Below are 16,045 nucleotides of genomic sequence, written 5' to 3' on the forward strand. Positions count from 1 at the left end.
AGCCGTAAACGGCTTCGAATTAAGCGTGTCGGGGCTGTACGCGAGCTCCGATAACCAGGCGAATCCGAATCGTATGGCGAATTCGAGTCATAGGCGAGCTTTGAATTGGGTGGGCCGCATGCCCGTTCGTAGACCCACGTGCTCGCTAGCTAAGATGATGTGGGCACGTCGCTTCACATTAAAGGTGGCATAATGGGGGCTCCTCATTCCCCATGCCTGATCTGAGGTGTTGGCTAGAGTTCGTGTCTAAAACCCCCCGATCTTCGACCGCTCGCGTGGGATTCTGAATCACCCCGCCTTATTTTCGATTGTTCGATTCGAACTGTCTAATCAAACGGTGGGCGAGCATCCGAGCCATGTATATATGACGCTCATCTTCCTCATTGGGGAAGTTACAGCGTTCATTGCTTTCTTCAGATAAAACCAAAAACTTCCTCTTACTACGCCTGAGATGGCACCGAGAGTAAAAGCGACCGTTTTGAAGAAAGGGAGGGGAGCTTCCTCCTCCGTTGCCGCTGAGTCTGCTACCTCTGAAGGTATTTTTGCATTTAAGCTTCACGGTAGATTAAAGGCCTCATGAGGAGAGTGATCTCATGATTTTAACCTCTCTGTTGTGTCGTACAGTTCGAGAAGGGGCGCCGACCGCCGAGGAGCCTGCGTCCGAACCCATCTTTGTTTCGGATGACGAATCCGAGGAAGCCACGATTGCGTCTGTCTCACAGCCTACTCCTCAGCCAGACCGGCTCGTATCGAAGAATTGGGGAACACTACAAGGCAGGTGATCTCAATCATCAATCTCGGTTGGGGGACCTACGTGGACCTGAAGTAGTCTCTTTTGGACCGTGTAGCCGACATTAGGCGGCTAGGTGAATCCCGACTTGCTACGCGTTGCATGATGAGGCTACTTCATCTGGAATCGCGTCTGACACTTTTGGAGCATTGGCTGCAAGCGGATCTGGGACCTAACCTTCATCTGGAATCGCGTCTGACACTTTTGGAGCATTGGCTGCAAGCGGATCTGGGACCTAACCGAGAACGATGTTGTGCTCATGCTCGATGTCAAGGGAAGTGGGAACAGGAGGTCCGAGTAAGCGGCATAGATGACTTAGAATCCCATCTTGCCCTTTTGACGGCTCGGCAATGCTTACTGCAGGCCCAGATGGATGCCTCTACTTCCGCAATCGACCGTTTAAAGGTGGAGTTAGAGCACGAGGAGACGACTCTGAAGGGGCTCCAGTTTGAGATCGAGAACACCTACAGGGCTATTGGGGAGGCGACCCAAAACCTTCAGACACTACACCAGGAGGATGCTACCGTCGCCTCGACTTTTGAGGCTCGGATCCCGGAGGAGGCGGAGGTCGAGGCTCGGGAGGATCACACAAGGAGGGTGAACGCCATTAAAACGGAGCTCACGACCTTTAGCTTGTTGGACTAGGTTCTTACGCTTGAAGTAGTTCTATTTTCCTTTTTGATGTAGTGTTATGACTCATCTGGCTGTGGAGTCATAACTTTGTTCAAATGTATTGCCCTCAAATTAGTTAATGGATGAATCTTTATGCTCTGTCGGTTTCCTAATGTGTCCGTGCATATGCTCTTCCTTGCTGCTTTTACTTTTTATTACCTTGTAGGGCGAATTCAAGCTGAAGACGAACTCTAATCATAGGGTAGGTTTAATCCGTAGGTGAACCTAGATTGCAGGAAGCGATTGAGCCGTGGGCTAGCTTAGACCTGCGCGAGCCTCGTGTTAATTCGAGGCCTTACGTGCTTGTAAGTTAAGACAACATGGGCGCATCGCTCCGCATTAAAGGTAGTATAGTGGGGGCTCTTCATTTCCCACGCTAGATCTAGGCCATTGGCTAAAGATCAGGTTCACAGCTGTCAGATCCTGGTCGTCCGTGTGAGGTTCCAAACCGTTTTGCCTCCTTTGTGACTGTTCGATCTGAACTGTCGAATCAAACAGTAAGAGTGAACTTGGGTTGTTATATAGCGTTCTCCCTCCCTGTCGGAGAGGCCAGAGTGTTCGTCATTTCTCCCGTGTTTAGGATGGCACCGCGAGTGAAGGTACCCATCTCAAAAAAGAGGGGGAGGGACGATGAGGCCTCCGCTGCCGACGTGTCCGCAGATGCTGCTAAAGGTATTCCCTTTTTAAACCTCTTAGCTGGTTAGCATGACACGTTCATGATTCTGATTTTTTTTGTCAGCACCAGAGAGAGTTCCAAACACTGAGGGGCCAGAGCCTGAACCCAAACGTGTGGTCGCGCCCGCTTCACTGCCCGCTCCTCATCCAGGAGTAAAGTCTCACCCCGAGACCTCCTCTACCACTGCACTTGATCGTGGCCAGGAATCTAGTTCCTCAGGTTCTGCTAATTTGTAGATGCATGTTCAAGGATTGGAGAGTGCCACGAAGCGAGTGATCTCCCTCGTTGACCAAGGCCGTGGCACCTATGTAGATCTCAAGCAGCCTCTCTTAGATCGTGTGGCCAACATTCGACACCTGGGCGATTACAAACTTGCCATACACTGTTCGATGAAGCTTCTTAATCTGGAACTATTCTTAGCAAGGTTAGAGGAATTACGGCATTCAGATCTAGAGCCAGACGTGGCGTACTTCTCTTCTCTGTCTCGGCGTCGTGAGGCATGGCAACAAGAGTGTCGGAGAAGGGACATAGAAGACAAGGAGTCTCTCATCGCCGACTTGGACAACCGATGGCGCCTATTGCAAGCCGAGGTGGAGGCTACTATTACCTCGGTTATCTGGGGAACATCCCACCTACCGAGGGGGAGCTGACTTTGATGGGCCTACGTATCCAGAGTGAGACTATCCAAGGTGCCCTTGCGAGAGAGAGGCGTATTCTTCTAACGTTGCGCCAAGAAGACGCTACAACTAACGCTTCTTTAGAGGCGAGGATCAGGTAGGAGGTGAAGGACGAGGCTTGCGTGATCCAGGCCGAGAGGATAGCTACAGGTAAGGCGAAGCTTACGTCTTTTAGCTTTCTGGAATGAGCTTGTAAGATAGGAGTAGATTTCAGCTATCTTGTTCGATCTTTTGTTCCTAATGTAGTGTTATGACTTGTTTGATTATAAAGTCGTAACTTTATTTGAATGTCTTGTTTTGAAAACTACTGATACATGAATTTCGTATTTTCTTAATTTCTCATTACATTGTGCATGCACCCCTTTCTGCTGCGTATTGTTGTCCAACACTCAGCTCTTTAGTTGGGTTGGCAATAGGCCATCTCGAGTCCAAGCGAAACCACGCCATAGACGAATTCATGCTGTGGGTAAACTCAAGCTTAGGATAGTTCCTACAATGGGCAGACTCAAGCTTGGTCGAGTTCAACCCACAGGCGAACTCAAGCTTTGGCGAGTTTAAGCCACATGCGAATTCCAGCCTTGGCGAGTTTATGCCTCATGCGAACTCTCCGCAATAAGTGAAGTCACGTTGAATGAGCCACACATCCTTCCATGGACCTTTGTGCTTGCTAGCTAAGGTGATGTAGGCACACTGCCTCACATTAAATATGAAGTGACGGGACACCTCGCCTTTTGTGCTCGATCTGAGCCGTCTGTGTAGGATCCTAAAGGTCAGGGTTTTCGTGGCCGTCGAATTCGAACCATCATGAGGAATCAGAGCCGTTGATTTACTTAAGCCCGTGGATCTTGACCGTCGAAATCCCGCTTATATAGCGCGCTCGTCCTCCACTTGGGGACTACTCGCGCTCATGAAGCTTCATTCAAAGAGGGTTCGAACATCTCTCCTGCTCCTAAAATGGCCTCCGAGGCAAAGTCAAGCGTTTTGAAGAGGAAGGAGGTGGCCCTTTCCTCTGCCACGGAAGGTGCTGACGCCGTCACGATCGTCGGCCCCGTTACTAGCCGGACTCGGCGTGGTATGTTTGGGCATTCCGTAGAGCTGAAAAGGCCTTAAATACGGGCAAAATTTGTGGGAGTCGAGCGCTTGTCGCTCATCTTTCCCCATAGACGCCCTCTCTTTTGGTGGGGGTTTAGTTGCCTTGGCGAGCTGATGGCGCTCAGCCCGTTTGGTGAGCCTCTGCTCCCTGCAGGCGAGCTTAGCCTTTGTGGTGGACCCTGACTTATAGGCGAGCTTGACTCGTGACTCGCCTATCGATATGGGGTTCATCCGCGCTGCGTAAGATGACTCCCGGCCTCTGGAGTCCAGACTTCTAACTTCTTTCCCCTCTTTTTTTGTTCTTAGCAGCCATTGCTCGGCAATCGCCTGGGAAGGCCCCTCACTCTGTGAAGGAGGAGGGTGGTCAACAGGTGTTTGGGGTCGTCGTCCTTCTCCAAAAGCTGGAGACCTCTTTGCAACAGGAGATTACCATCGTCAGCTAAGGCAGCGGGAGGTATTACGACATGCTCCCTCTTGTGGATGAGAATCTGGAGGAGATACGACGTGTGGGCGGCTCTCAACTCGCCAGATGATGCAAGCGAGAGCTTCATCGCTTGGAAGGACTCATGTATCGCCTGAAGGAGCTGGCGCATACCGACCTTAGCGATGAATCGACGCCCCTCCTAAGGACTGCCCAACTTCAAAGGACTCTTGAATGCGACGCTCGAGAGAGGATGATCTCAGAGAAGGAGGCCAAGCTTACACGTCTGCACAAGCGACACCGTGGCTTGCTGGCTAGGATGGACGCTTATCATGACGATTGCTCCTTCTTGGAGGTCAAGTCTGCTCAGGGAGAGGAAGATCTGAAGTAGTGGCAAGAAGAGAACAGAAGGGTTCTTTGCATCGCTATCGAGGAGTTGCAAGCCCTACAAGTCCTGCGCTAGGAAGAGGAGGATGCTGAGGCTGCTCTCGACAAGCTCCAACAGAGGCAGGAGGAAAAGGTTCGAGCTCGGCATGCGGCGGAGCTCGTGGATGTCAAGGCTAGGATCGCCACCTTCATCCTACTGAAGTTAATTTAGGATGCTTTTCTTTTTTGTTATGCACTGCTATAATTTTGCTGATGTTCCTAAAACATGGTGCTCTTAAACTCAGTCTGGAATGGCTTCTTATGCTTTTGATTATTTTTGGTTTTGTATTTTTAGTCTTTCCTCATTTCCTGTGTTGATCTATGCTTAGGACTTTTAGCAAATCCTTGGCAGTCAACGAACTTGACTTGCCTGAACCGACTGCTGCTTGAGTCGAGTTAGCCACGCTGTTTTTCCTCAGCGTTGTGAGTTGTCGAGGAGATTCTTTTAGGCTTTATGCTAAGATTTATCCTCTATCTTTGGCTTGTTCGAAGCGTAGGGCCGGGTTAACTTTGACCGTTAAGTCATAGTTAAGTTGGACAACTTAGCCCAAAACAGCCGATCACCTATGTAGGTGGTCGGGATAGGGTTCGAGCCATGACTCATCGCTTGGTAGGTCGCTGCTTGAGGATCGACAAGACACATCACTTGGTAGGTCGCTATCGATGACACCGTCACTCAGGGGGATGACAGAGTAGAAATAATCAAATCATTCAGGGACGTGGGAGTATGACGATTGGTTATTGTAGGAGCCGTCGCATGGTGGGCTGCTACCCATCGGTTATTCTAAGAGAGTATTAGAATATTCAGAATAGGTCAGGTAGTTCAAGGACGTAGGAGTATGACAACTGACGGAGTAGCAACACGTCACGTGGTAGGTCACTACTTGGGCCACGTTACTCATAGGAATAACAAGGCTGGCCATCAGAGATGATCATTAATATGATAGCATTTCGTTGCGCTCGGAGCAACTATGAGGACCTTTCATCCTTGATAGTCGGCTTTGACCCTGACTGTAGGAAGGTCAGATCGAATAGTGATCTGGGCCATCCCTAATAATATCATGTGTAGTATCCTCTGGGGTTTCCCACAAGAAGCGACTCATACCTGTACTTACGTCAGCGTATATGACGTAGGAACAGTTTAGCCTCGCGTACCGGTTGGAGGGTAAAAGGGCAGTTTAGACTCATGCACTCGTGGGAACATAAGGCGTAGTTTAGACTCGTGCACCAGTTAGAGTATAAGGCGCTGTTTAGACTCGTGCACCAGTTGAAGTTGAAAGAGGACTAAGGATAGTACTTCTTCAGGAATTTGCCGTTGATAGGCATCATGATCTTATTGCCATTCGGTTTGATGAGGCGGTAAGCTCCGTTCGAATAGACAGTCTCTATTACAAACGGTCCTTCCCACTTAGGTTGGAACTTGCCCTTCTTCTTGGAGTTGAGAATCATTGGTTGTTGAACAGTGAAGACCAGCTCTCCTTCCTTGAAAGATCGATGCTTAACTTTCTTGTCGAAGGCCTTGGCTATTCGGAGTTGGTATAACTCAATGTACTGTTGAGCTTCAAGCCGTTTCTCATCTAGCACTTCGAGATCTGTGAGACGCCATTGATGGCTATCCTCCATTGTCATTCCCATCGTGAGAGCAACGCGGAGGGATGGGATCTGGATCTCAAGAGGTAGTATGGCCTCGTAGTCGTATACTAATGAGTAAGGCATATTATCGGTCGGCGTACGAACCATCGTGCGATACGCCCACAAGCCCTCGCCAAGCTTCTCATTCCAATCGTTTTTGCAACTGGATGTCAGTTTGGTTAGGATCTTGCCGATCGTCTTGTTGAAGGCCTCGGCTATCTCATTTGCTGAGGGATTATAAGCCGTAGAGGCAAGGTTCTGTATTCTGAACTTGTCACAGAACCGGGTGAATGCATGACTGACAAACTATGTGCCGTTGTCATGAATGATTCGCCTTGGAACGCCATATCGGTATATGACGTGATGTTTGATGAATCTGATTACGTCATTCGTTTTGACTTCTCGTAAGGGAACAGCTTCGGCCTACTTCGAGAAGTAATCGGTGATCGCCTGTATGAAGCGATGACCTCTAGCTGATGGCGGAGATATTGGTCCGATAATATCCATCCCCCATGATTTGATTGGCCACGAAGTCGCTGTCGGGTGCAGGTCTTCAGGCGGTCGGTGCATGTAATTAGCATGGATTTGGCAAGAGTGGCAGCTCCTTGCATACGCGACTGCATCGCTGACCATCCCAGGACATCGAAGTAGCATGTCATCATATGACCTACGATACAATGTCTTAGTAGCGGAGTCATAGTAGAACCTAGCGGCGCACTTGCGAATTGACTCTCGTTCCCTAACATCTTCAGGTAATATACCGTATAAGATGTAGTCGATGATCGGGAAACGCCAATCTTTCGGGTTAGGTTTGCTTGAGGCTTGATGAGTGGTGTTCACATCCAGAACATCTTCTGGCCAAAAGAGTCGTCGGCTCGCTACAATGACACATTGAGTCATCTCTAGCGGCTGGGCAAGGTTAGCTGCTAAGGACGCCAGGGCGTCTGCGTGCGTGTTCTTGGAACGAATCACATGCTCAATGAGAAAGCTTTCGAATGACTCAGCTAGTTTGATAGTTGTTTTATGAAGCAGGATCAGATCGTCATTTCTAACTTCGTACTCTCCTGTCATCTGTATGACGTTGAGCTGAGAGTCACCGTACGTCTCGAGGTGCTTTATCCCTAGTTTCTTAGCCAGTTCGAGTCCAATGAGCAACGCATTGTACTCAGCCACATTATTGGTGCACGGCTCCATCAGAGAAAAGGCCCAGGGTAATACATGGTTTTGTGGAGAGATCAAGACCACCCCTTCTCCCGCAATGATAGACCAGCTTGTGCCAACGTAAGAAGCGCCATCGAAGAATAATTGCCAAACTTCCTCGGGAAAGGTTGTGTTGACCTCGGGGGTCTCATCCGGCAGATCTTCGAACAAGTCAGTTCTCTTCTCCAGTGGATGACTGGCCATAAGGTCACAGATGGCTTGCCCCTTGACTGACTTCTGTGGCATAAAGGATGTCGTATTTAGAAAGCAGGAGCGCCCATCTAGCCAGTTGCTAATTTAAGGCTCCAGGTTAATGAAGAATAAAACCCAAGATCTCTTCTCTCAACAAAAACCTATGAATTAAATGAAGAACACAAGCAAGAGCCAAAAAGCCAAAGCCCAGAATCAAGCCGAGTAGCTTGTAGAAGTCGGAGAAAATAAAAAAATTAAATATGAAAAAAATATATTCAAGATAGTTGGCCGCAAAGAAATGACAATATCTCTTAATCCAGAAGGTGGAATTTAACATATAATATATCAAAATCGCCTATCTCGACGAGACGAAGTCATCCGTGAAGGCAGAAATTTGATAGGACATCAATGTTAGCATCGATATGAGCATCGATGCCGGCATCGATGCCAGCATCGATACTGACAGTTCTGTTATGAATTAAGGGCTGATTTTTTATGGTTTTGGATAAGATTTCAATCCAAAGGCTCATATTCATTAATGTTTACTATAAATAGGGGTAGAGAGTAAGGGGTTAAGGGTGTGAAAATTTTTGTAACTCCATTTGGAGAGGTGGGCCACTCTTAATTGAGAAGGCCTTTCAAATTTATAACTTTTGTTATAATTAATAAAATAATTTTTTTACCACTTTAAATATTTCTTCTCTTTATTGGATAATAAAGATGGAGATGAAGAATTACTTGAAGGTTTGCATTTATTTTATTTTTCTCTTTTATTTTTTTTTATTGCTTATTAGTTTAGATTTATTTCTATGCTTGTAGTTAGATTTTATTTTCTTGTTAAATAGCCAAGAGGTTAGAACCCTCTTGTCTTAGATTTATTTCATACTTATAGGCTAGATTTATTTTTTTGCATTTAATTCTTACAATTTATTTTATAGTTTAGATTTTGAAATTTATTTTATAGTTAGATTTTAATTTCTTGTACTATTCACCTTGAGGCTAGAACCATCTTGGGTTTAGTTTTTCTTTTTGTCTATTTTTATTTTATTTGATTTGCTTTGAGACTAGAAACCTCTAGAGAATTACTATTTTATTTTCTTGTACTATTCACCCCTAGGCTAGAACCCTCTTGGGTTTAGTTTTTCTTTTTGTTCATTTTTATTTTCTTTGATTCGCCTTTAGGCTAGAACTCTCTAGTGAATCATAATTTTTTAAGAAGTGGGTTCAATTTTAGATTACCCATATCTTTAATTAAATCCACCATCTTTACTTTCTTGAATTTTATTTTTCATTCTTGATTTTTATTTATTTCTTGATTTTTTCTTCTTGCCTTGTTGATCACATTTTTTTATTATCACTTCCACTCTCAAATATATTCATTTACACAATCATTTTCATTCTCTCCATCTCTTCATAATCACACTTATTCTTCACTCCTATTTGTCATGCATACAACATAAGAACCAATTTTAATTTTCTCTTACAAAACACCTTCCTCGTGGGATCGATAACTTTTTATACTATAACTTGACACGGTTGTGCACTTGCAACATTTTTGGTACATTTTTATGCTGCATTAAGTTTTTTACGCCGTTGCTGGGGAGGGTGCTTAAGTAGGATTTTTTATTATTTTGGTTCTTTAACTTGTGTGTTTCTTGTGAAAGAACTACTTGGAGATTAAAGATCAAGAATTGGAGATTGAGGAATTGGAGATTCGCTTGTGGTAAGTCTTCTTCCTAATATTTTTAATTCCAAACCTTTAGTTAGTTTCTCACAATTAGTGACAATTAGGATATTTTAAAAAAAAGATTTTATTTTCGTGACCATAATAAAATTCACCTTTAGTTAGTTCATGATTCTTGTATGTTTTGTAATTTTAATTTGAACTATGAAGAATTTGTTTTAGTATGTACTTTTGAATTCATTATAAAACACTTCTATGATGATATTTATGTGTTTGTGCTTATGGATCATCTACTTGTGCTTTATAATGTATTCTATATATAGTTTGATCAAAATTTTCAAAGAAAATTTTATTTATTGATCAAACATTTTTTTTGGATATATATATATATATATATATATATACTTTGTTTTGTGTTTTCATATGAGGGGTTTGTGTTTATATAACCCCCCGAATTTATTGGGTGTTTATTCCCAAATCTTGTTTACCGGGTGCTAAAATATTTTTATGGGTTGTTACTAGCTCAAGAGCTAGATATGGTTCCCTCTCTTGATTTTTAAAAAATGATGATTTGGTTTTATGTGATTTACTTGTGATTTATGATTTCATTTGGTTGATTTATTTTCATTTGAAAACTTTTTTGCAAGACTCACATGTTCTTCTTCTTTTGATTTCATAAATCTTTTATACATGGTTTATAGGTTTTTGTCATGAGACACTATTTCATAATGACATATCTAATTGTGTTCTCATTGCCTTTTTGAATGTGATTGAATTTTAGCATGTTTATGCTTACTCACATGTTTTTGCCTTAGCATTCATTTCATATATCCATTAAGGCATTTCGATAGGGGGAGCAATCCCTATACTTGTTTTATACTCACCCATGCTCATATGTAAGTGGAGCTTTCGCTCTCTTCATTCTTGGTATTTTTCCCTTTTTGATGTTGTCAAAGAGGGAGAAATATTGTGAGTATAGCTTTTCTTGTTTATATGCATGATAATTCTAATTTATATATTCATTTCCTTTCATGCATATATATCTCTTTGTGTAAATTGTTTGTCATCATCAAAAAGGGGGAGATTGTTGGCCTTCTTGTTTTGATGATGTTTAACAAACAATTTACGACTAATATTATGTGTCTAGTGTTTTGTGTTTATCTATTTATTGTAGACAAACAATATAATGGAGGATGGATGGAATCGAGCATTCACGATCATATTCAATGGAGGTTGGCGGAATTGTGCAGTGAAGCAATGTTCATTTAAGTTAAAGATACAAGTTCAAGCTTCTTCTGCAAGTTTACCAAGTTGAGCTACAATGAAGATCAAGATCAAGCTTGGGTATATTTAGTTTAGGTTTTATATATATATATATATACATACATGTTTTGGTTTCTAAGTTTATATAAATATGAAATTACATATTTCATATTTCTTATTGTGTTTTGGTTTAATTTCATAGATATGAAACAAATATATATATTCATATACATCTTCATATGTTTCATACTCTATTATGTTAGAATATATTGCATAGAATATGCAATTTTGTGAAAATATTGTTTTCATGGTTTATGGACTTAACAATCATCATACACATATTTCATTAAGTCCACAAAATCATTTTGTAAAGTTTTAAAACATGGTTTAGCCAAAATGTCAAAATTCATTTGTTCTCATTTTCATGTTTTGGACCATTTTGCAAAATGATGATATTTTATATTTGGAAGGTTCTTTTTGAAAACCAATTTTTGTAGCATGTGTATTATCATGTCTACAATCATTTCCCAAAGTTTTATAATTTTTGGAATTTGTTTGATATTTTTAAACAGGGTTTTAAAATCACAAATCTGTTTTCAAAACTGTGCACATTAAATATCAGTGCATGGTCGACCGCACGTGCCTCTGCGGTCGACCGCGCTTTATCCAGAGACTGAATTTTGATTTTTATCAAATCGCGATCGACCGCCCTTGGCTCTACGGTCGACCGTCATTTTTCCAGAAAGCAAGCTTTGATTTTCAGCTGTTCGCGGTCGACCAGACCTACCTCTGCGGTCAACCGTGACTTTTCCTATTTGCAAGCCCAACGGCTAGTTTTTAGCCGCGGTCGACCGCCAGTGGCTCTGCGGTCGATCGCCGTACAATAACGGCTATATTTCTGTTGTTTCCAGATTTTATGGGATTTGGTTTTTTGGTCATTTTGCTTGGGTTTTGGCTGAAGTTTTGGGTTCCTATAAATACCCCCTTGCTCTCATCTTTCATACTAACAAAAAGAAATGTTTTAAACAAGTTTAAGAGAGTTTTAAAAGTTTGTTTAAGTTTGTTTAAAGGTGTTTAAAATCCTTGTTTCAAAGTTTCGGTTTTGTGAAGATAATTTCACAAGAGGAAGAAGAGATCATCCTTTGGTGTTTGAGCTTCAACTCATCTCTCTCTCTCTCTCTCTCTCTTGATCTATAGAGAAGTTTTCCTAAATCATTTTAGCTATTTATTGTTTTGTTTCTAATTTCCAGATGCTAGATTTATATTAAGTTTAGTTAAATTAATTTTATCGAATCTCTTTGATCACACACAACCTATTGAGTTTATAGTATTTACATTCATAGTATAATTTGGACTGTGGGGTTTGTGACTTAGAGTTGTGCTATATTAAGTTCTCGCCTTGTATTAGAGAACAAATCTTTTGTTGTGAACTTTAATTATGAGGATCATTTTGTAATAAACTAGTACACCAAGAGGAGTGTGTGGTGAGAGACGCGGTCGTCCCAAGAGGAGTGGGGTAGGTGTAAATGCTTAGAGAGAGGTTATAATTTCTAACACTTGAGGGAGACACGGGCTAGAGACCAACACTTGAGGTGGTAGTTAGTGTAGTTATATTGTGAGTGTGGATTGTAAAGTTTTCGGTTAGCTAGAAAATCATATCGTGAGGTGTAAATGTTTTTCGGGTAAGCGTAGAAAACCCGGTGTGATAGTGGAGATCTCCTTGAGGTGAGGAGCGGAGATGTAGGTCGTGGGGACCGAACCTCGTGAACATATCATTTGTATGTGATTGCATTGGCACACTTATTTTTATGTTCATATCTTATATCGTCTTTGTATATTGCTTGTTATTTATATTGCCCACTATCTAGTTTAGATTGTTTATCCTTGTGTTATTTGTATATCCTTGCATATATATCTTGTCACATATCATTTGCTAGGATATATTTGTTAATTAGTTTTAATTGGAATAAAATCGAATTAGATTAGCATAAACCCTATTCACCCCCCTCCCCCTCTAGGGTTCTTTCCTAGTATCATTAGGGTTTAATAACCCTTTTCTTAGCCCAAAAATTATTAATTCCTCACTACACAACCCAAGCCTAATAAAACTCATTAGACGTTGGCCCTAAGGAATCGAGCTCAATAAGGAACAAAGAATCTTTAGGTGAACTGGTTTATGTTTTCTTGGATTAGTTGGTGTCTAAGGCAAGGTTTAAGGAACAAAGAATCTTTAGGTGAACTGGTTTATGTTTTCTTGGATTAGTTGGTGTCTAAGGCAAGGTTTAAGAGTTGCGTAAAGCAATCTGCAAGGAACGAGTTATTTAATCGATCTCTGATCAACCTCTGTTCCTATCCTTACTTGGCTAACTAACCGAGTAAAATTTTTATCTTTTCACTTAAGGAATTTTTGGTTTGGAGCTGGTCTAGCTGAGTTAGGCTTAACCCTAGAGTTAAAGTGATTGCAAAGTGATTGTTTTTTATTTGTTTTAGTTAGGTTTTTCCTTTTTCTTCTCATAAAAAAACTAACTTTTGTTTTATCTTAAAAAAAGGTATAAAAAGAAATTGTTTTGGGTGCATGCAAAATGTGGATTAGGGACAAAACACATCGACAAATTCGTTTTGAACAAATTAAAGAAATGGCTAATCCATATGTTCTCCAAGATTTATGTTATCCCAAGAGGATTGAAATCACCAATAAAGCTCAGGAGTTTGTAGAGAGCCCATCTCAGTATTCGGTGAATGATCCATTTTTTCCAACCTACAACCCAGGTTGGGCAAATTACCCAAACATTACATGGAATCAGAGAAACCACTCCGGAACTCAAAACTTCACTCCCTCTTTGACCTGATATTTTCCTAGGGGAGACACAGTTCCTTTTAATTCTCATCCACAATTTCAACAACCCAATCTGTCACATCAAAATCAGTCTCCTCATCATCAAGTTGTAACTCACACTCCTCTTGATACAGATCATGATGAAAGTCTCAATATTTTGGAAAAAGGTTTTGAAATCATAATTAAGGCCTCCACACTAGCCATGGATATGTTAACTCAAACATCCTACACGATGAACTCTTTTATGCAATCAACCGAACTCATACTTAACTCTAACACTCAAGCCATAGCTATATTAGAAACCCATATTGATCAACTAGCTAGTGCCATAAGTGAAGGAGAGGAAGGAGAAATTCTGAGTCAACCCGTGGTAAATCCTAAGGACACTCAAATGAATGCATTACAGTCAAGAAAACAGGTCGATAATCAGGAAAGAACACCTTTAAACCAAATTGTTGTTCCAATTCATTCTCCTTCTGATAACTCAATTCAGGAAAGACCAGAGGAAGAAGAAGAAGAGTCAGATCTAAGTTTTGAGGAAATTTTTGGTGAGGAGCTGAAAATATTAGGAGAAGCAGTTCAGGTTTGTCAAAATAAAAAACTGTGTTAAACAATTGCTGCATTGAACTGAATTTTAAAAAACTCTTTCTTGATGAACTAAAATTTTTGGAAAATAAACAACAATCAAATTTTTACAACTCTGCCCTGAATCTTGGGGTTGAGGAAAGTGTTAAAGAAAAATTGGTTGTTAGAAAACAAACATTCATAAATCAAGAATCTAAGTTCAAAACGCATGACACCAATAATACCTATCTTCTATTGACATAAGAATTATTGAACACCCCGATATGCTTGGAATTTTAGCACAGTGTTGATTATATCATTTTGAATTTGTTTAAAACCCGGAGAAGAATTTTTAGCAATAAGGTAGGATTCAATGTAGAAGACGAGCTCTTCATGTTGAATATTTTATTCTATATTGTTTATTTTGTTTATTTTAGCATAATAAAATCTTCTCTCATTTTAGAGTTTCTTGTTCAGTTTTGTAAAAAAAAAAGAAAAAAGCAAGAAAAAAAATAGAAAAAAAAGAAAAGAAAAATATATATGTATAAATAAATAAAATGATGATTTCATCCTCCACAAGACCAAAGGTAATTGCAAATTTTCATTAGCCGACCAATTATAAGTACTTCACTTCTTATCTGCTTTACTTTCTGCATCATAGAGTTTGCATTGAGGACAATGCAAAATTTAGGTGCGGGGGTGGGATTTAGTTATTTTTTCCTCTTTATTTTATCTTTTTAGTTACATTTTTGCATTTTTGTTATTTTTTCTTTTTCAAAAAAAATTATAAAAATGTTGTCACTTACCAAATTGATAGATTTAAGTAATAATTGAGTTATTTGATAAATTTTAAATTTTTTAATCCAAAGTTTGTTATTTACTTAAGTTCACCTTTTATGATAACTCTAAATAAATTTCTTAAGAAATAATTTTCATAGTAGTATACATTACTTAAGCCTTAACTTGGACTTTTATTTAAAATAATAAAATTTTTGCATGCTTAGCTTAGAGTTAAAAATAATTTTTTAAAGTGTCTTGATTTACATATTTTTAGAATATATATACATATATAATAATAATAATAATATAGCATTACAAAAGAAGAGTGCGAAAAATGGGCACAAAAAAAACTCTTGAATTTAAGGTGATTCTATCTTATAAAGCCTGAGCTGACCGAGTAATTAAGCCCAAGGAGTATTTCCATACTTAATGGCCTAAGCCCAATTGACTTGGGATCCATTGGTCCAAAACTCGTTAAATGGTCACTTAGAAAGCCCGTTAAAGTAGAAAAAAATCACTAAGAAAGAAAGAGTTAAAAAAATTTATAATAATAATAAAATAATAATAATAATAATAATAATAAAATACTAACAAATGTTATATATATATATATAATATATATGGCCTTGAAAAATATTTCTGATCAAGCAAATTGAATATTATTTTAAACAAAGAGTTAGCATGTTCTTTTCAAAACTTTTAAATTAAATTGGCTTGGTTTTGTATTGCAATAATGAGAAGATTTTCTAGGAAATTCACTTTGGAGTTATATATAAAAACGTTTTCTTGAGTAATAACTAGCTTTAATTAGATTGTCTAATTTTATCAAGTAATTTTAGTTATTTACTGACCTCTTTAAATTGGCAAGTTGACCGAATTTTATGGGTATATTCACTACAAACTCTCACGAGACTACATCTCGTCCATTAGGATAACCTAGGGGTTTAAAGGCTTGTTGTATGCGCTAAATACAACCGCGATTCCTACGAAAGTGAGTTAGGATTTTCTTTTTCTTTCTTTGCTAGAGGACTAGCAAAAGTTTAGGTGTGGTGGTATTTATTAATCATATTTTATTATAATTTTATACCCTTATTATCTATTTTTAATGAATAAATATACCACTAATAATTGTTTTTATCT

At 40.1% G+C, this 16,045-nt stretch overlaps 1 protein-coding gene across 1 annotated transcript; it reads right to left on the reverse strand.

Annotated features, from left to right (window-relative positions):
• Nucleotides 6,810-7,832, reverse strand: LOC109841771. Its single transcript, XM_020410711.1, has one exon. The coding sequence runs from the start codon at nucleotides 7,830-7,832 to the stop codon at nucleotides 6,810-6,812; it is 1,023 nt and encodes a 340-aa protein (XP_020266300.1).

The sequence above is a fragment of the Asparagus officinalis genome, chromosome 5 (genome assembly GCF_001876935.1).
Source record: "Asparagus officinalis chromosome 5, Aspof.V1, whole genome shotgun sequence".
NCBI lineage: Eukaryota > Viridiplantae > Streptophyta > Magnoliopsida > Asparagales > Asparagaceae > Asparagus > Asparagus officinalis.

Excerpts from the sequence above, each read along its gene's own strand:
- LOC109841771 (XM_020410711.1), bottom strand. The coding sequence starts at position 7,832 with ATGCCACAGAAGTCAGTCAAGGGGCAAGCCATCTGTGACCTTATGGCC.